Source organism: Pholis gunnellus, assembly GCF_910591455.1.
Source record: "Pholis gunnellus genome assembly, chromosome: 14".
Lineage (NCBI taxonomy): Eukaryota > Metazoa > Chordata > Actinopteri > Perciformes > Pholidae > Pholis > Pholis gunnellus.
This window is the reverse complement of record NC_136541.1, coordinates 19,830,243-19,851,678: the sequence shown is the minus strand read 5'-3', so window position 1 is coordinate 19,851,678 and position 21,436 is coordinate 19,830,243. Positions and strand designations below refer to the sequence as shown.

Genomic DNA, 21,436 nt, shown 5'->3' with positions numbered 1-21,436 from the left:
ATATTTTCACCATTTTACCGTGCAGTCAGGCAACGCTTTCTGACGAGCGACAGAAGCCGCTATTTGACCTTGCAGAACACAGGAGTTGCTGCTCTACGGCGGCCTCGATCGGTTAGTTTTTTTGGTGTTATTTTTGTGTTTGCTGTTTTAAAGGGTTAGCTCGATTTCACCAAAGTCGCACAGGTATAGCGTACACTTAAAGCTAGGGTAGGTACTGTCTTTTTTTAGAACCCTTTCTTTGTTGTATTTGTCTCTTTACATCCCGACAGCGACAAATAAATGAAATGCTCTGACAAAAAAAAGGTTAAAAAAAAAATCCGATATCAGTGGCTGTCGCAGGACTTTAATCAGCCTGTTGGGCCGAAGTTAATCATGAAACGAGTGGACGGGCTACTCTACCCGTGCACTCAATCAAGCTGCTAGATTGACAGCTGTGAGTACTAACAGTACTAACGGGCTGTCAGGGTTGCCGACTTGGCGCTAGATTTAGCTTTTGGAGCTAGCGCTGCCATCTACTGATATTGAAAAAAACTTTCGGTTGGATACCCACAAAGTCCAGCTTTCTCTTGCTAGTTTCTCCAATTTTGCCGAACCCCCCTTTAAACTGATTTATTTAGGTTTCTAAAATACGTTTTGCCGCTGCCCCTCGTCCATAGCAGTACATTGCTTTGCTCCCGTTTTGGTACTCCTGTCTGTTTCTCCAAACTAGTGTACACTATAAGTACCTCATACAACCCCACATAAAACAATCTGAACCCTGAAACACTTAAGTCAATGAAGGAACACATTAACAGAAAAAAAGTAAGCTTCAGAACACCAGAACAGGAAAAAAAACACCACAATGCACAAACATGTTGAGATGACAGGAGCCATGAACAGGTGAGAAATGAACACACACACACACACACACACACACACAATCAGAGAGCTGGGGCCGAGAATAGTCGCGGCCCTGGAGATAAAGTGGCACATCACAGCAGATTTAACTCAACCCGAAGGCCTCAGGCTGCGACGCTTCGGGGGGGGCAAGCACGCGCGCACATATAGGAAACAAATTTGCACATTCCACATGGATTCTGTGCCACATTGCCGAGATAAACCGAGCGTGCAGTTGACGTGTTGCGCGATGTGTTGTTGTTCTGGGATAAAACAGGACTAAATTCTAAAAGCAGGCCAACACTCGAAAAGAATTTGACTAAAGTCGCAGTGAAACTAAATTAAATGAAAACACTGTCTCGTCTTCTCGCTGCACGTTCTGCCCCAGAAAGCTGTACTATAATGGTTCATTCATTTACTAACTCTAGCCTGGAGCTGTACTACTTTTCACTCAGCATCTCCCTCTCGCTGTGTGTGTGTGTGTGTGTGTCTCTCGTTCCAGAGAGTAGAGAACACAGGAGGAATATGGTGCTCTGGGTCCCAAACACTGTGCGACAACATCGCAGCAGGATGAGCAAATACTACTGAGCCATCTGTGAACTTGGGACTAAAAGAAGAAATGACTTCTGTATGTGTGCTAGTGGTTTTCATGGCCCTTGAGTGAATTAAAAGAAGTAGGGTAAAACATATTTGCTGCTAATCTTTAGCAACAAATAGCAGATTGTTAAATTGGTCCTCCAAAAATAAATAACAAATTTCGTCCAATTTCATCATGTGTATATCAAAACAAGATTTAGGGGTGGGGCATAAAGAAAGTCCACAAAGCCCCCCCTACCGCTAACCATAGACTGTATATAAGAAGTGGATGTCGTCACCCATCGGTTTGTGGACTGCCGTTATGAAGCCACGAGTTCGCCATCTTTTTTTTTTTTTTTTGCAACGATGAGTGGAAGTTACCATATTTGGAATGCGTAGGAGTGACGTAGTGACGCCCGATACGTCTCTGGTGGTGGCAGCAACCTGTCAATCACAGCAAGCCCCGCCCTAAAGCATACCCTGCTTTATGGTCTGTTTGACTCTAAATGGACCATAACTTAATAAATGAGCACCATGCTGTATTGAAGAAGACTTGAAACTAGAGATTGAGACCATAAACTAGAGTCTCTTTCGTCTGGATTTTGCCAGATGGAGGGGGACATACGTGTTTTCAAAATGTCTTGCTCAGGTATTAGCATTTTGTCTTTTCGTAATTCAGTGAGCCTTCATTTCTGAGTTACGCCGTGTGCTTTGAACCCCAGTACTCTGCTAATCTAGTTTTTTTCCTCTGCTGCTGTGAGGCTATGGCAAGATGTTTTACCATTTCATAGCTAAGCTATCCAGAATTAGCATTAGAGATATCAACAACAGCATCTTGACAACTCTTATTACATTGTGACGACTCAGAATTTTTATTCGAGATATGTATGACGTCATCCTGACTCGTGATGAAAATGACAGAGATATCTGTAATTCAGTTTTGACTGTCCGAAACAATAGTCCGTATTGTCGTGCATGACGTTGCTCATGCGAGGTTTCCCATTGGATGTTGGCCCCAAGCAGCGGGCCACTGTCTGTGGATGAGACAGTTAGTAAATGCCATGAAATAGAAAGAGCTGAACATCAAGGAATGTGTGGCGAGCGAGTGTCTTTCACTAGAGCTGTAGTCATTTACAGTGTATTGTGTATTAATTGTCTCGCACTTGAGGACCTTTATGACAAAACGTTTGCAGTGCAAGTATGCTTGAAAAGCAAGCCACTCCTTCCCCCAGCTTCTTCTGACATCATCACATATATGCGCAGCATAATTTCGCCTGGTCAAAACTCGAATTGAAGATATCTGTCAATTAAATCCTGACTATTCCTAACCCCAGTCTGAGATATGCACAACATCATGTTGCCTAATCATAACACCATTCATGATATCTACGACATTATTCCACTAGTCAAGACTTCATTTAAGATTTCTAACAAAGGCGGTGTAAATATCTTGAACTGAGGAGAATTAAAGATATCTTGAACTGGAATTATGACGAGTCAGAATTAAATTATAGATATCTAAAACTGTAATTACAACTGGTCATGATTCAAATATCTGCAACGGAATTGAAGATATCTGTAGAGAGAAACCCCATAAATATCATCCATAATCGTATTAATCAAAAGATATTTACAGATATCATGAATTGGGGTTGGACTTTTGAGGGCTGTTGTATTGGACTAGTCTAATTCATGAATATTAAAGCTAGGGCAAGTATGTATTTCAGAAACTTTTTTTGTTATATTTGTTGAAATTCTCTTTACATCCCGACAGCAAACCATAAATCAAACGCTCTGGAATCAATCATTTTACCTGCCTGCCTACCTGTGCACTCACTGCCCGTCACCGGAGTCTTCCACAGGCTGCTAGCTTGACAGTTGTGAGAAATAACAATAGCCATGTTTGTTGTTTATCTTCACAATGTAAATTTGGGGGGAGTGGCTATGGAGGGAGGCCTGAAGAGACGGGCTGTCCAGTGTTGCCAACTTGGCGACTTTCTCACTGAACTTAGCAACTTTTGAAGCTATAGTGCTGCTGGGCCGGGATTTTTGGTTGGATACATTTAAAAGAAGCGTACTCTTGCGCGTTTCTCCAATGTTACCTACTCAAGCTTTGCAAAAACACATCATCATAACATCATATTTGCTTAAAAAACATGTAATTATACGGTCCTATTTTTAAAATACTGCTTTATGGAACAAAGAATAAGGCAGATCACATAACATCATAAGAATCTTGAAGTGTTTCACTTCAGAGCACTTGAAGCAAATTGCTGATCCAACTTATTTTTGTTTTATCTTTATTTTTTTCCCCCTGCACTTTTGTGCTTCCAATAAATAAGCCAGCTTTCTTGTTTAACTGCAACCTTGTCCCTTTACCCTTTAGTCCTGCAGATGGCTCTAATCTTAACAAGTCAGAACCAAGAGGGGAAAAAACACTGTCAAGGAGAAGAGGAGCTTTTGAAACGGAGAGAAAAGAAGTGAATAAATTAAACACGCGCGAGAAAGATATTTCCTGACATATTTCCTCTCACAGAAATGTGCGTATATGTGAGTGTGTATATGCATGTGTGTGACTCTGAAATCCCCCACGAGAGCCTAATGTTTCATTTGGCGACTCAGTGGACTGGGACAAAGTACTGACAAACTGTCAATCCACTCTTTGTTCCCAACCAGCCAGGTGGGCTATCTCGCATCCCCACTTGTTTACGTGTGTGTGTGTGTGTGTGTGTGTGTGTGTGTGTGTGTGTGTGTGTCTTTGTGCCATCGTGTCACCCACAGCCAAAACATTTACACCACAATGCGAGATGCAGGCAAATCAACAATTAAACCCGCTAAATGAATAAACTATCTGTGAATTATGCATTTAGAAAGCAGGGCGAGGCGCTGTAATGTGAGGGCTGCAAGCAGACGATGATCACTGTTATATCGGTCTGAAAGGATTTTTCTGTGAGTCAGGGTTTTTGGGGAATAGAGCGATTTGAAACCAGAGCAAACTATGCGATTTGTGTCGGGTATAGTTGTGTGTGTGTGTGTGTGTGTGTGTGTGTGTGTGTGTGTGTGTGTGTGTGTGTGTGTGTGTGTGTGTGTGTGTGTTGCCACCACTGAGGACTGACAGGGGAGGGAAATGGAGATGAGTCTGATGACTCATCCCCCCGATAGACAGACAGAAATACAGACAGACAGGTAGGGTAAGCCTGCAGAGTGAACTGACAGGAGATAAAGGAAGTCAAAAATATACTGACAAGGGTGCTGACTCACTGCATTCACTTTCCAGCGGGACAGCTAACAAGTTCAAGTGGCTGATTAACAACAAAACACTCCAGTGTATTTATAGCCAACTGGAACAGAATAGAATAGAATAGAATAGAAAAGACCCTAACCCAGTGTTGTATTGGTCGGTTTCACAAAACAAACTGGCCTCAGACCAGTCGCAAGAGACCACAATGGATTGGTCTACAATACGTTAAGGTGATGGATACAATAATAAGCACAGCAACTGATTAATGATTGACAACGCTGGTCAACCTCAACAGTCCATGTAAAAGTCCTTGCAATGATGTTGTAGCCTGAGCTCTCTCTGTTTTTCTTCCTCAGCTCTCTCTCTCTCTCCCTCTCTCTCTCTCCCTCCTCAGTCCTTTACTGAACAGTAGGGATGGGGTCACTTTCTTCACAGGTACAGTATGTTAAGTATTAGTTCTTCGTGTACTTCTGTGGTATAGTGATAGTACACAGCTCAGTTAAACCATTTTGTATACAATGTATAAGAGGCCTCATGTAAAAAGGAGTAAATAGGAGCAACAACAAAACAAAAAACCAAACCAAAATTTGAGAAATGTATTATAGTCGTAATACATTAGGTACATATACATGAAATGTAACTTCTGCATGTAACACATCCCTAGCTTATTGGATCAGTGGGCTGCTGAGAAACGTGCAGGACTCGTAGCAGCCAAGGATCGAACCTCCGTCCTTACAGTCGCCAGATGACACTCTCTACCCGATGAGCCACGGCCACCCCACATCAATAAATATACTTTGAGAAAAAATGATTGCGCAGAGTGGGCAGTGTGCCATCTTTCCTGTCAAAGTGAGGGATGTGGAGGATCAGAGGTAAAAACACATAAATCAATTTACAGACAAATTTATGTCTGATTCGGTGTTACTGCGGTTATATCATGTAATTTATGGCGCAGTCAGATTGCTGCTAGACTAACTCATTAATACTGGAGTGCAAACAGTTTATCCTGTATGAGCTCAAATCAAAAAGAGATACAGAGGCTACAGAGATGTTTCTAATATATTCTGCTGTCAAAATATGAAGTTCACGATGACTTGTCAGAGGAACCTTCTGTTTCATTTCTTTTGTAGACTTTAATAGGACGGATTGCCGAGCTAAACCAATCTTACAGAACAAAATGTCTGAAGTTGTGTTTTAAAGTTGTTCTTAACTCTCAATGCATACATTGTAAATAGCAAATATTTTCTAGTTTTTACAGGAAACATGATTACACTGGACAAACACCGATAAAATACTTCTGTGCATTCATGCGTTGACAGTGAGGGTTAGTAGACTCACTGCTGCAATGTGTTGTCTTATTGAGTAAAACACTATTTTTTAAGCAGAAATGTTCGATAAATCTATTACTGTCTCAGATGAACAAGCATTTTACATGTTCATACGCAAAAATACAAAACTAAAACCAGTAATAATTAGAACCCAACCATGGCATTAATGTGGGAAGTATGCTATAGTGAAAGAGGGACTGAATAGAAGGAGAAAAAAAGACTGAGGCAATGAGAAAAGTGTGTGTGTGTGTGTTTGAGGGTGTGATAGCATGGCTGACTGACTGGCCCACTGAGGCTGGTAGAGATGAACGAAAGGTCAGGAGATGTCAGGCAGAGCTGATAAAAAAAACACACACACACCACACAGAGTCTATCTCAACGCTGTGGCTGAATATGGATCAGAGATTCTGGCAGTGCTTATGAGCATGAAATCAAATGAGGCACTTTTATGATCGGGTCGGATCCTGTCTTGCGCAAATCATTCTTTGTGTTAACGGGAAGGTTTCCATAAATTGTTGGCAGCCTGAAGGAGGACATAAGAGGCCGTTTCCACAGTAACGGTGCTTTGATTTACCAGATTGTGACAGTGTGTGGCTTAACAAATCTCCTAAATGATGTTTGTTCGAGGCCTTTACAGGATAGAGGTGTCAACAAGGAGCCAGCTGCAGACGATGGAAATGACCACACTTCTTTAGTCACCATCTATTTACTGTGCTGATGAGAACAGCATAGGTGCAATACATTATTTTACTGTTTTTCCATCCCCACCTAGAGTCTATCCATTCTATTTCATCACACATATTTGAGTGTACGTCACTTTAAAGTGGAGGACACAAGCCCAGCCTTGATTTTGAAAACATTCAGCGACAACCTTTGTTCCAGGACGACAAGACTAAAACTAAATAAAAAATCAACCTTTGATAACGATAGCTAAAACATCAGCATATAAGCCTACCATTTAAAAAAAAAAATGAACAACAAAAAAACAATAATTCACACATTGAAATTCCTAATTTGCAAAAGAGTATCCTCTTAACTGCCATAAATCGCTTGTAGTTAGCTGTTTGACCTCTTGTACCACAGGTAGCATAAGCAGCATCTATTTCAGTAATGTTAGGTCTCTGCCACTATTATTAACTCAACTTATGTCTCTGCCATTATGGCTGCCTAATGTTATGTGGCTGCCAGTATTGTTAGCTAACATTATGTCTCTGCCAGTATCTATTGTTGACTAATGTTGTGTTTCTGCTAATATTATAAGCTAATGTCAAGTCTCTGCTAGTAATATTAGCTTACCTAATGTCTCTGCCATTATTTAATGTGAACTAGTTTTGTTTTTCTGCCAGTATTGCTTGCTAATAGATTGCCATTGCTAGTATTGTTAGCTTAAGTTAGCTAATAGGTTTCTGCCAGTATTATAAGCTAATGTTATATCTTTGTCAATTGTGTTAGCTAATGTTGTGTCTCTGCCTCGATTTTTAGCTAACATGTCTTTGCCAGTATTTATTGTAAGTTAATGTTATGTTTCCGCCAGCATTATTGACTAAAGTTATATCTCTGTCAATGTTGTAAGCTAATGTTGTGTCTCTGCTACGATTGTTAGCTAACACAATGTCTCTGCCAGTATTTATTGTTAGTTAATGTTGTGTTTCTCCTAGTATTGTGTTTCTCCCCTTATTGTTTAGCTACACAGGTTCTTGGATGACGATTTACAAACTAAATGCAACCACACATAAAATTAGACAAGAAGCAGCAACAAAACAACGGGGACAAACTACGAAAATATTATTTTTGATCAAAGACCAGAAGATCAAAATCCGGTGCCAAAATGAAAACCGGGCAAGATGTAAAAAAAGAACGTTCAGAAATCAACAGGAGAGACAGACAATGGAGACAAATGAATGACCAAATAAATCAACAGATAGATAAATGGATGAAGGGATAGGTGGATAGCCAAAGGAGAGAATGAGGAATATTCACACTCTAAAGAACAGAGGCTCTGATAAACCACATTGCTACAGTTTGCAATGCTTCTAAAGATTGCCTCATCTTTCTTAGGTCACAGAGGATGCCATTCTGATGTTATGTAATGACGAATGCGAATAGCTTTCGAAAGCCAGTCCTCTGATCTCATCTCCAATTAGAATTCATAAAGCTAAAATAAAAGTGACCCCTGTTTAATAAAGCACTAAATGGGTGACAATACAAATGGGAAATGTCATGTGCCCACTACATTAACATCTGTGTTTGATATTGGCGTCATATAGAGAAGATGGAACGATTCAGTGAATGAGACAAAGGTAAGATAGATAAGACAGAATGTATGTGAATAAATAAATAGTTGGATTACTTTGTCATTCTTTGCTCGGCTTGATTTTGATTCCACACAAGGAATTCGGGATCGTACCTATCGAGGGGGGACAGGCAGAGAGAAACAAGAGAGAGGTATTTGTTGGCTGTCTGGCAACAAATGATTCAATAATAGTCATAGTAGTGATGAGTAGTAAGTAGAAATCAATATGTAGCCACTAGACTCGTCTTTCTCTCTCAACATCTGGTTATCAGGCAATGGTGGAGAAGGTGGGCAGGGTGAAGGGCATGCACTTAGAGCGGGTGATGGGGAGATGGTGGATATGTTGGGTAAAGAGAGGGTCTTAGGATAAAAAATACAATCAAAACACACTGAGAACCGCCTTGATCTGTCCATATTCACACACCAAAGTGGATGTTTAGGTTATGGCTGGTGCTGCATAGTGGAGCATTTTCAAAAATACTCAGGTCTAAATTGCAGAGGTAATTATCAGAGTAGGTTCAGGCAGCAAGCAGAAAATCTGATTTACTGCAGGTTTCAAACAATCAGGTTTACCTGCACAGATCCTACTTCAACCTCCTTGTTAAACCTAGGGGAACACATCAAGTTATTACAAGGTTGGCCCATTAGTCAACCCAGCTGTTGGATAGAGATGACAAAATCCTTCATGTGTAATTTATTTTCCTTTGTGCGATTGAAAGTGACTAGCTTTATCTCAGAAAAGCAGGATTTGTACCAGCAAAGCTAAATGGTGAGTAAATGACAAGCTTACCTGCTAAGCCTGTTATGTGAAGGTTACATTTAAAGATACAAAAATATCTAAATATATCATTTTAGCAACTACTTTTTCACACATTAACTGAGGTGGTAGCAAATGATGAATAAATGGTTGCTCAACTGAAATTCATCAGTCATACACATTCATTCAATGATTTCTTTTTTTATCATAGATTTCTTCTTTATCATTTGTTTTATCATTAAGTAAAAATAGTTTTTATTTTTCTTGTTGTCAACAAGAACAAATCCCAAGAAAAGACCAAAACCAACAACGAATTGATCCTATTAACAGGATTTCCTTTGTAGCCAAAACCCGATATGCCTATAGATTAGACACTAGAGCACCAAAATGTGGATTAATCCGCAGCTGAAAGTAGTCCCCGACATATCCACTAGTACCTCCTGTTTGAGTAACATTGGCTAAAAACTAAAGTGGCCAGCTGTTTCAGGAAATAACTCAGCCTATAAAAAAGAAAAAGTAGGAACAAAGTAGGCTTGGGGCTAAGGGGCCACAGGGAAGCCGGAAAGTATTTAGAGATGGACTAACATATTGTTGGTTTTGGTCTCTTTGTTTACACAAATATAAGATAATACATCATAAGCTTGCAGCGCAGCGAGCTTGTGAACAATCAAATTTGACATCTGCGGGATCAGAGTGCTACTGTATATTTGTGATCTCGGGTGACCCTCCCTTTAACGCAATGTGGACAACAAGCTACTCAAGTAGCACCTACTTATTCATACAGTGCAAGCACTGACTGCATGTTGTGAAGGTAAAGCACAGTGCCATGCATCACAAGGCAGTTCCTTTTGAATGTAGCAGTGCAGATGTGTGGATGCTGGAAGCTAGACAACAATGATGCCGGAGCTCAAGGCGATGCGGGCGCAATGTGCACAGAGAAAAGAAACACTTGGGACAATGGGTGGAGAAAAGAGCAAATGGCAACAGAAGTCGCCTATCCCAGCTCCACAGGAAGATGTGCGTGTGCTTCCAAATGTTCAGCAAAAAGTGACTTCCTCATGAGAAAAAATACATTTAAGCAAAAAAAAAACCATACATATCTACATATCTTCTGCCTACACCTGACCTGAAATGTCACAAAGGGAGACACTCCAACTTTAATTAGGCCGCTTCCATCTGTGACACTACGTCTGTGCAGTCATTAGTCCGAAAGATGAGGCTAAGAAAGAAAAATCCAAGACACAATCGAAATAGAATTTCAAACTTGATTGTAATGATAAAAAAAACAGCTATTACCGTGGCTCTGTATGCCTCTCTCTTGCTCTTTTCTTGTCGGTTTAATGCACCCACGCTCGGACACAGAGCTCTCTTGGCCTGAATTCAGACTTCATGCACTTTCCTTATTAACTCTGTCTACCTACTGCACAGAATGTGACTGATTGTCACTGATGGAGCAGCACTCCGCTCCTAATAGCGGGAGAAAACTTCTAAATTGGACCGAGAGGTGTGTGTGCAGGCATTGTTAGGGCAGCGTGAACGAGCCCGCCGACACCAAGCAATCTGGAGAGGACAGTGAAAGATGTGACGTGATGTGTGCCTCATACTAAAGCCCAGATTCAACCAGCCTGTTACTGCGCTGGACCGTCAAATCCTGACCAGTAAATGACCTGTTGAGGTGCTACAAACTGTTTGGTGTCACCATGTTACAGTTGGAAACTTTGACACTCTTATGAAGATTTCAATCAAACTCTCTTGCATAGTTATGTTTAATTTGGTGAATCTGGCCCTCAGTGAGTTCAGTGGAAAGGGAAAAGATAAAGCGGAACAAAGGGCTTCATCGACAAGCCAGAGCTGATTTGACATAAACATGTCTCGCTTCTCCTCACCTTGGGTCCTTCTGGATACTGTCCACTGACGGAGAGCGGCCCAAGGTGGCCTCGGGGGGCAGGGCGGGGCCCGATTTGCTGTAAGGCGACTCAGTGGACGGGCAGAACTGCAGAGTGCGGTACGGGTTGGAGAAGTCGGTCGCACCGCCTCCCGCGGCGAAGCTGCCTCTCTGAAAGGTGCCCGTGGCGCTCTGGCTTCCTGTTCGCTGCAAGGGGATCGGGTCGACACCGGGGGAGGGCGGGGCTAAAGGAGGGAGAGGAGAGTAGGGACAGAACAGATAGTTGAGGATCTCTTGGTACAATTGGTTCACCACTGGGTGTGATGTAGCAGAGGAAGGGGCGGGGTGAAGGGGGAAGAAGAAAATAATCGGAACCGAACACGAGGACGCACGAAACACGAGGACACGGTGAGAATAAAAGCAACAACACCGGCACCAATGGAGCAAAACAGCAGACAGGGAGGAAGCAAAAATACAAAAATAATAAAACACTCATGAAAACATGGAAACATGGAAAACTGCAGTGACAACTTACAACTCAACAGGTGGTGTAACTTCAGATGATAATGAAAATATAATCTTTTAAAAAACAGACAAAAGCAAATCAAACAAACATGTAAAATGAATAAATACATAAATAAATACATAAATAAAGAACCAAAGGAAAAATGTTGGTGATGAAAGTCACAGCCAGAATACCGGGTCAGTGAGTCTCAGGTCTTTGAACTCAAGTTCCAAGTCAAGACAAGCAAGTCCACGGCCCACATTCAGAGTTTCAATTCCTAAACGTTCCTAAACTTCGCCAAATATAATGCCAAGCAGCGTTGCACGTCTAATGTCATCAAACGTGTGACTCAAGTCTGAATCGAGTCAAACATTTCATGTGTCACACAAATCGTGTGACCCAGTTCCACACCTCTGAAGCATTTCCTTGAAGCTCTTATATCAGCTGCTAGGCATATACACCAACTTTATTTAATTGAATTACAAAAAACTCATTGACACACACAGTGAGGGTTTGGTGTGACACCGGCTCACTCTGAGGGAGGTTAGTTGGGTCAGTCTGTGTGTGTGTGCATCTGTGTGTGTATAACGACATAACTGCAGGGGCCTTGACGGGGCCTGAGGAAGTCCACCTGTGATGTGAAGTCGGGTGTAAAGTGTTAAAGTGTCTTGCTTGTTTCCAACTCTGTTCGTTATCTTGAAAACTTTCCTGAATTGCCCTTGAAACATAGTCAGGCTTCAACAGCTACTTTGTGTTGCACAGAAAAAAGAAGGAAGAAGACAGTATTTGACGATCAGAGTGCTGCTGTCGTGACTTACATTCACTGACACAAAGCCGGAGATGATGATTGAGTTATTTTGGCGCATCAAAGTGACCTACCAGTGTGTGTGTGTGTGTGTGTGCAGGGGGGGGGGCAACGCTGCCTCAAATCTTTTAATTAATGAATTCAATCTCTCTCTTTTTGGAAAAAACCTCGTGAAAAAAGTGTGAGAGATTATATTTCATATTTCATATCTCTGTGTGTATTTTCTTCTCTTTTCAGCAACATGCACCGTTCAGGCGACCGAAAACCGGGCAGCACACAGCGCCGACAACGTTTTAGGACACGGTCGATTTGCTTTGATTTCAAAGCGCCCAGGCGAACGCCCATGGGATTAATTGAGATTAATTTTCAGCCTTGAAACTAATTAGTTAACAGACTGTGACTGAGGGACAAATTGCCATTGAGACCCCAATTGGATTTGCCCACCTGATCGGGTAAATAGCGCTACATGATCAGATGGGACGAGGAAATCTCTCATGTACAGCAGTCTTTAATGTAACAACATAGAACAACACTCATCTCTCTGAACTGGACTATGCCTTTCACTGTTCTACCTCTCAGCATGCTGTACAGTATTTCTTTGAATCCATCACTTAATCAGTGTCATGTGAAGTCTTCTTCTACTCTTGACTAAATGTATACGGTTCGGTGATTTACAGCATGCTGCAGTTATTTTTAATATTGGACTATTTCGTGTTTGTTAATACGGGTTCCTTCCCCTCTCCTGTTCCTTCTATCTCTTCTGTTCCACTTAATCTTTAGCTTCCCTTGAATGTTCCTTTCCATCAAATGTTTGCTTTCTGCTCAGACCCTCCAACGCCTCCTTTCTACTCCCTTGGCATTCTGGGACACACGTTTTGGGAGACTCTGTATTTGGACACGGTCCTGCGCCTTAAAATAAATAACCCATGTGTTTATTTTCTTCAGCCGACCACGTCCCCGACCCAGCTTACCTTGTCCTCTCAGGTTGGGCTTGGTGTAGACTCTGTCTTCGTAGATGGGGTCAATGTGGTGTTCGGGAGACTGCAGAGGTCGCAGATCGGCGCCCAGGTGACTGAGCTGGCTGCTGTAGGAGCCTCTGGAGCCTGGAGAGCACAGGCGATATGGAGGTCAGATGTACTGATGGATGAACGGAGAGTTGGATGGACGGTTAACGTCGATTCTCTGGGGTTGGCAAGTTGATCACTGAGCCAAGCAAGTCAAAATCGTCAAGAGGAGAATATTCCTGCCGGGGACACTGTTGACTCCAGGGGCCCCATCAAGTACAGTCCCCAGAGCCCACTATAGAGCCAGGGTTTAACGCAAAGCTACTATATGCATCTGTTTATAGTGTGGGACAAAGTATCTGTCATATGTAATAACACTTGAATAATAGAGGCAATAGCTGCTGTCTCTTTTTAGAATGATCACTTTTAACCTGAGCAACTAATTAAAAGACTTTAAAATGACAAATTCACCATGTCGAAAAGACAAAAACAAAGCCAAACTCTGGCACTTTAAACTCTTTTTGTCAGGGTGCTCAGTGGAGACAATGAAACTTTTTCATTAATAAGTCGTGAAGAAATTCACGAGTGCATTTGCAATCCAATACATTTGAGATAAAACCTCAAGCCAATTCAATCAAATATTTGGTAATAACTTTTCTTTTGAATCTTTGTGCTCGTGTTGATGATGAATACCAATTAAGACGTGAAAAGGAAAGTGAGTTTAAGTGACCTTAACTAACATGAACAATCACAATGGAACTGCCTCCGAAATGCCACGTTAGGCCCTGGAGACAACCCATCATAATGTCACGGACCGAATTGTATTAAAAAATTTTTTTAGAGCGATTCCAAGTTTAGGAATCCGATGAAAAAAAAAAAAAAAAATGACACAATCAATAAGTTTGTTTATTAGCTAACATGTGCACTTATGAAATGTGATTCTATAGCTGGTGACTGGGACCATCTACATATATATCAAATACATTTCACATTAACAATTCCCCACAAAAATGTATTTAAGATATTGCATCTCACTCAATCCACACAGTGGCTCAGTGGTAGAGCGGGGTCGTCCTTCAATCAGAGGATCGGCGGTTTGACTTCCAGCTCCGCTAGTCCATTGTCAATTTAAGACACTTAAGCCCAAATAGCTCCCGGAAGCGTGTGAATGTTGTACGAATGATGGTTAGTGATGGGCAGGAGGCACCTTGCATGGTAGTCTCTGCCATCAGTGTGTGAATAGGGTGTGAACAGGTGAATGATGACATGTAGTGTTTTACCATTAAAAAAAAGCAATAATGAAGTTGACTTGACCTCTACCCGCCAGGCTCCCAGGCCTCTGCAGGGTTGCGTTGGCGTACAGCTCGTGGGAAATCTTGTAGCTCTCTCCTCCGATGTGATGCATCATGCGCTTGGGCGACAGGGTGGCGTAGCTGCCCACCACTGAGCTGAGCTGGTGGATGGGCGACGAGGTGTGGTTCCCCCCCGGGGAGGCTGCCATGGGGAGGGGGGAGGAAGAGCCAGCAGTGCCCGATGCTACCATGTTGATGGGCGATGAGGTGCTGCAGGGGGAGGAAATGGAACGGTTTCAGAACAAAGAGGTTTCCAGGGAGGCACTAATTAAAGATTCTATTGAGCTGCATTATGGGAAATGTACAATACAGTTTTTTTGGAGCTTGACCCATAATAGGGACTGAAAGCCTTTGATTTTGACCATTCTTCTTTTTTTTTGTCTCTCTCTCTCTCTCTTTTATGTTCCTTTACTTTATCAAAGTGCAATGTTAACTTGCTGAAGTACTTTTTGAACTCCTTATTAATAAACAGTTGTCCCCTTTTGTTTCCCCTTAAGAAGCTTTATGGTTGTTAAATCATCTTAAGGAGCGAATGTAGTCCAAAAACAAATGGCGACATGGGCAGCGGACGTGTTTCTCTCCACACTACTACGGTACATGGTCCTCACGTACAGACTCCGGGGTCATAAATTGTACCTGCTGGCCCCTTGTGGTCACAGGCAGATGAATAATGGATGAAGGAACTATAAATAGGACTTTATTCCACACTGACATCATCATATACATTCTATATCAGCGTGTTCCAGCTCTTTAGTCAAATATTCAGACTGTCTTTATGGCTGCAAAACTCAAAATACATTTATTTTATACACGTTACCCCGAAATTCAGCCTGAACACGCAACGCTTGGTAATGTCCAAGATCATTTAAAATAAAGTTCTGTCCGTTTTGATCGATATTTGGCTGAGCAGCATGAGCTTGTCACGACTGGACTAGCAGCAATCTGATACTTCCATATGGATTCAACACGGTCTGTCTTTTTCAATGTGAATATTGTGCTTCAGGAGATTCATCAAAGATTTTATTGGTTGTCGGTTGCGCACTAAACCCCCCCATTCAATGTAGCTCTGTCGACCAGTACGTTTAGTCCCTTTAATTGTCTGACTTTAGGCAGACCCATTAGAGAAACGGCAATTGTCTGAAAGATTTCCAAGTTGCCGTGCAGTAATGTGTGTGAGCCCAATGCATGCAGTCAGGCAGAAATCTATACAGACTCCAGACTTGTATTCTAGGTCTTTGCTGTAACTCATTTCAACCATGTTTACACTATATTCAGACAAACATTCAGCCCACGGAGGCATGACGAAGTACGATGTACAACTACCTCAGTATTAGCACTAACCTGACTAATACAAGCAGGGCGTTTCTGTTGTGAAACAGACTGCTTTTCAAAGCCAGAAATCTCAGCACCAGGTGAAGTCATCGTTATCGATCAGCAGACACGTGCCTTTGTGCTTTGGGACCCAGCAAAAGCCTCACAAGCTCATTAATGAGCCCCCTTTTAAATCAAGTGGCCGGGCGGACGTTGAAACAAACCTGTAGGACCTGGCGAGTCGACTGGGCGACTGCTTGGGTGAGGACACCCTCTGCAGCGTGGCGTAGCTGGGCATGTCGGAGGAGGCCGATCCCAGGCGCTGCAGCTTGGTAGGGGATCCCACCGCCTGCAGGGGGGAGCTCACGCGCTGCAACAGAGGAGTTGTGCTTCATTTAAAAGAGGAACGTCACTCACTTTACATATTCATCCGCTCTTCTTGTTCATATCTTTATTTTTCAGAGAGATGAACTCCACACTGAAGAGGAGTCATCAGACCAGACATGAAGGGATGACTCTGAACTTTTTTATAACCAAATGAACGTGTAATCTGACTGCAAGCTATTGGGGCCGCTAAATTAAGTTCCAAAACACGCATTTTCATTTTGTGGCGACTGGGGAAATATGCTGGAGAAATATTTGCGGGGGTCTTGTAATTGTAGAGCTGAAGTCACCGTTTTTCAGGACGCTCCGTTAATTTAGATGAGCGTGGTCAACATGTGCCGCAGAGAGGATGCTGAGAATTCAAGGGAACGGTGCCGGTAAATCTGTTTAGAAAAGATTTACACGTGTTCTTCGAAATCTCCAAACTCGGGAGTCTGGAATGAAACGCAGTGCAGCAGGGAGAAGCAATAAAATAGTAAATCATAGCATAAGAGGCCAGAATTTAAAACAGGTCTGGTGTCAGATCTCACAAACCCACATCGACTCATGAAGAAAGATGCAGGATGAGCTATTTCTTCACTTGCTACCGAGAAGAGCGGTAATGTCGAATAGATGAAGAGTCGGCACGGTTCGGCTATCTTTGCAGTAAACACTGACGTGCCATGTGTTTGTAGCAGTAAAACGCATGCATCTGCCACCACTCTAAGTCAGTGTGATCTTCTGCCAATCAAGACTATGCATGAGGAAGAGTTCAGTCTGTTAGAGAAGCATGACATGATCTTACAGTATTTGTTTAGTGCTTTACAGATTCTTACATCTGCCAGCAAAGCACGAAAGAGTTAGCCATAACTGCTTTGCTGCAGTTTTTGTAGTTTGGGACTCGCATGTACTGTAAGATAATGATGGATCTAAATGACAAGTCTGGGAGACAAACTAAGAAAAAAAGTTTCTTAAAGGAAACTGTTAGGCTAATAAATGGTAACGGAAGGTGTTTCTGAAAATCTCGCAGCTTGCTTGTTTGCAGAGGATGGCACCTGTCTGGTTAGATTCACCGCTCATGTTCTCAGAATTGTACATCATTTCATCCATTAGGGTTATGGAAAGTGAATAAAGCTTATTCAAGAAATGTATTTGTACAATTGATGCCCGTCCAACAACCACAAAAGTTGTTTCACTCCATGTGAAGTAGATCTTGGATTGGATGGATTGCGCGGCAAAATTTGGTTGTCGAACCTTTAAAATTGGATTCCAGGGGTGATCCAGCGTAACACATACTGCAAATGTGTCAAACCACAACAGTATGCTCCAATAAAAATACACTTTGTCCACTACTCCTTTGTAGCTCTGAATCTCAAAGTTTACAGTGCCACCTTTCAAATCTTCAGTAAAGCCTTATTGTTTAAAAAAAATGTATATATATTTATATATTTTATAATAGCAATAAAACAGGCCCATATAACACTAAAACTCCTTGGGTTCACCGTGCTATAGCACGGTGATAGAAGCGATAAGGAGTGAGGAGTGAGGAGTGAAGAAAACATCCGAAATACAACAAAAGCATCACAGTAATCTCTTCAGGGATTTTGTACCTGAGCAGGCAAAGTGGCGCAGGAGTAATACATGGGGGGTCCGGCGGGTGCAGATATGATGTCAGCGGGCATGTGGAAGGCGCTGCCATGGGCCAGCTGGGCAAACGGGTCCCTCTGGGACTGGGAGGGAGAGTCGGTTCCCGCAAAGTGGGCAGCCACACGGTTGGATGTCACCTGGAGAGGGCGAGAGAGATGAGAGAGGGAATGAAAAGGGGCAAGAGGTGGAGGGGGGGGATGTGGGTGAGAAGTGAGTGGAGCAGAAGACAGAGGCATGAAGAAGAGGAGAGAGGGGGAATAGCCAGAAGAAGGAAATGAAGGAGGGAGGAAGATAACATTTTAAATGGATAAAAGAATAAACAAAGGAGAAAAGGTGTACCTGGTTGTAGCTGTGAACAGCCCCTCCAACCTGCCCGCATCGGCCCGAGGTCGGTTCCCCAAGCGCCAGCCCTTGGTTACTATGGTAACCAGCTGCTGTGTAGGCATCCTGGTGGTTGAGCTGCAAAGCGCTTTGGGACAGAAGTCCTTGTCCTGATGGAAGGAGAGAAGGACAAGGAAAGGAAAGGTTCATAAAGCGTTAAAAGGACAAAGAGTGCCTGTGCACTGGAGAAATAATCCACAGCGAGACAACAAATGTATCTCCTCTGTGAACTCAAGAGAGACGAGAGGAGTTTGGGGTTCAGGGTGGGAGAGGTTTCACTTCTGTCAAGCTGCTTTTATGTAACTTTTGATTCTATAACAGTCCGTCTTTGTGTCAGGACTTATTCAGCTTATGGCCTTGAAGGCATTTTGTAACCCAGTTTACGTCCAACATGTCATACAGTACATTTCATTTTTTATGAGGAGGAGTGAATGAATGTGAGTACAACAGAGTTAACTGCCTCGGTTGGCAACAGACCTTGAAATGAAGAGAAGAGGAGAAGAAACAGTTGATGGAGAGCTGAAATAGAATTGCCCTCTTTGAGACACCCATTTGCTTTTTACCCGCCGCGTTTTTCTTTCAGCCTCTAGCCTCTCCGCTCTTCTCCTCTCATGCTCGCTGACCCTTGAATCTCACTCTGCACCTGAACACCAATTTAAATACTCACTCCTTCTCCGTCTACCTTTCTCACTCTCTCTCCGCCTCCATCACTTCCTCTATCGCTCTCCCGTTACCGGAGTTTCTCTTTCTCCACTCCATATTTTCTCTGCATAATTCAGAAGGAGGAGAATGAGGCCAATACTATATAAGCTCCCTCATCGTCTGCATTCAAATAAAAACATTTCTCTTTTAAGAGCGTTATTCATGCCTTTATTATAATCAATCATTTATTGAAAGACATTCATTTTGTTTAAAAAATGTCAAACTATTCCTTTAAACCACCCCACGTATCTTTACAGAACTTTAAAGGTGTCTTCCTCTTTCTTTGAGCAGAGCAAACACACATCTTCTACACTTTGTCATGTCATCTTTTGGGAAAATGAAAGTATGAGAATTGCTGATTCACCGCTGTGTCACACCTTCCAGTGGAGACTGTTATTTTAGTACCACAACTCTTGCTCTGTTACGTCCACATTCATCCCAAATCAGAGATCCATCGGCCTGCACCTACGGTGAGCTACACCAGCCGGTCAGCCATCACATCAGTCAGGCATGTCAATGGTCACGTCTCACTGAATGACTCAAATGAACTCTTTTGTCTTATTTCAAACGTCTTATTTGCCTCAGCCAGTGTGAGAGTGGATGTCGTTTCTTTTCTCTGGGTGCATTATGTCAGCTTGTAATAATGTAATGTGATAGTTGACACTGTTGATTCACAGCAAAGGCTGACACATACACACACATACACACACAACGGCTTTAATTACAGCAATAAAACTCATTTTGACCCAAAATGCTACTTAAAACTTTACTGCACTATATCAGCTCCAGATAGACCTATAAAGTTCTGGCGCTCAGTATTCGTACTCTCAAAGTCCTTTTAATCTCCACTCATGTCACTTTTCTTTTTTTGTTGTTGCCAGCAGTCTAAGAATGAAAGCGAGAGCGTCGCGCGAGACGAGCTGCAACTTTGCTTGTTTTTGTGATGGTTAAACCGGAGAGAATGAACACTCGTAGTGTGCCGGCGGTCAACATTGACAGCACGGCAGGGACAGAAGTCAGCAGCCACAGGCGAACGGAGTCACCGCCAATGAGCGCGTCAGAAAAACGAGGCTCGACCAAAGTGAAAACGTCGACTCAAAGTGCAGCGGGTGGCTCCTGTAGGCAGTGTAGCTGGTGACCGTGCATTATTTACAAATGTGATATTAAGCTGGGTGAGTTTACTAGGTCGAGGCCTCCGTGTCCCATAGAGGCCCGTCTTGGGCGTGCAGAAACACGTGATGCAATGTAAGAATTTCCAGCTTTCGGATGGATTCACACACTGCGCACACAAACCCCGGCTGCGTGCACAAAGCCAGGGGATGTTTTCCGCAGTTTTTCTTTGCCACTTTAGGTGCGTTTCATGTGGGTAGCGGAGCCTTCAGGGAAGCGAAGGGGGCCTCATAAATACGTTATCGCTCAGATGGCAAAAAAACCTGAAGGCTCCACTGAATCCATCTGAGGCAGAGAGAGGGAATGAGTGTGTGAGTGTGTGTGTGTGTGTTAGTGTATTAGCAGGAAAGTAATGGGGTGCTGTGAGAGGGTCTCTTCCTGTGCATTCCAATCATCTTTTCAGAGTTGAAAGCGCATCTCGCTCTCTCCTGCTCCGTTAACGCGTTCTTCATATCTGCATATATATAATATATATATATATATAAACCTGCAAGCGTGTAGCTGTGGTCCTGATAGACCCGTCAGGCTCATGAACCTGTATCCTCCGTCACGCACGTACACGCGCTAAAAGTTGTTGAGTGGCTTTTTTCTTTACGACCAGCGTTCTCTATTGACACATTTTAATATTTCATCGGTTGTCTATTTTTAGATACCCATTGGAGGCATGTGCAGTCTGGAATACACACACACACACACACACACACACACACACACACACACACACACACACAACAGCATGCACGGTCCAAAGTAGCTGCGTGCAACATAGTCGTATACACACAGATTAACATGCACACTGGCGAGCATCACCGGTAAGAAGCATGAAGACTCTCGGTGTACTCTGTCGCACTGATCTGCTCAGCAGCTTGAGTAAAGGAGTGGATTCTGCTGCTGCTGTGTGTGTGTGTGTGTGTGTGTGTGTGTGTATCTTGTCGTACGTGCTAGGGTATAAAGGCTTCTTTTCATGCTTGTGTGCTTAATGGACATTTGAAACAAACTGCTGCTTTTTTGCTTCTTCTTTTCTTAACCACAATGACACAAATACCGACCGACCGCTCGGCAGATTCACCGTGCACAATTCTCAGTCATTTAGAAAAACAATAAGCCCATGTATTTTAGACAAAGGTAGACAATGCAAGCTTCCCAATTGACCCTTTGCTAAGCCCCGCCCCCTGCCGCTACTCTGTCAAGCTGTCAGAGATACCATGGAGCCCACACTGTCACGAACTGCACCCCCTGA

At 42.8% G+C, this 21,436-nt stretch overlaps 1 protein-coding gene across 3 annotated transcripts in view; it reads right to left on the bottom strand.

Moving 5' to 3' along the window:
* Positions 1 to 21,436, bottom strand: part of LOC306705867 (catenin delta-2-like) — a gene marked incomplete at both ends in the record, with an annotated part of 121,564 nt that overhangs the window by 42,773 nt on the left and 57,355 nt on the right. Inside the window, 7 exons of one of the 3 annotated variants that reach the window (XM_079172730.1) lie at positions 8,372 to 8,428; positions 10,958 to 11,270; positions 13,220 to 13,369; positions 14,591 to 14,832; positions 16,158 to 16,303; positions 17,907 to 18,080; positions 18,283 to 18,434. In XM_079172730.1, coding sequence (XP_079028856.1) covers positions 8,372 to 8,428; positions 10,958 to 11,270; positions 13,220 to 13,369; positions 14,591 to 14,832; positions 16,158 to 16,303; positions 17,907 to 18,080; positions 18,283 to 18,434 — 1,234 coding nt within the window. The remainder of the gene's footprint in view (positions 1 to 8,371; positions 8,429 to 10,957; positions 11,271 to 13,219; positions 13,370 to 14,590; positions 14,833 to 16,157; positions 16,304 to 17,906; positions 18,081 to 18,282; positions 18,435 to 21,436) is intronic. The other 2 variants (XM_079172731.1, XM_079172732.1) reach the window with 2 other exon arrangements.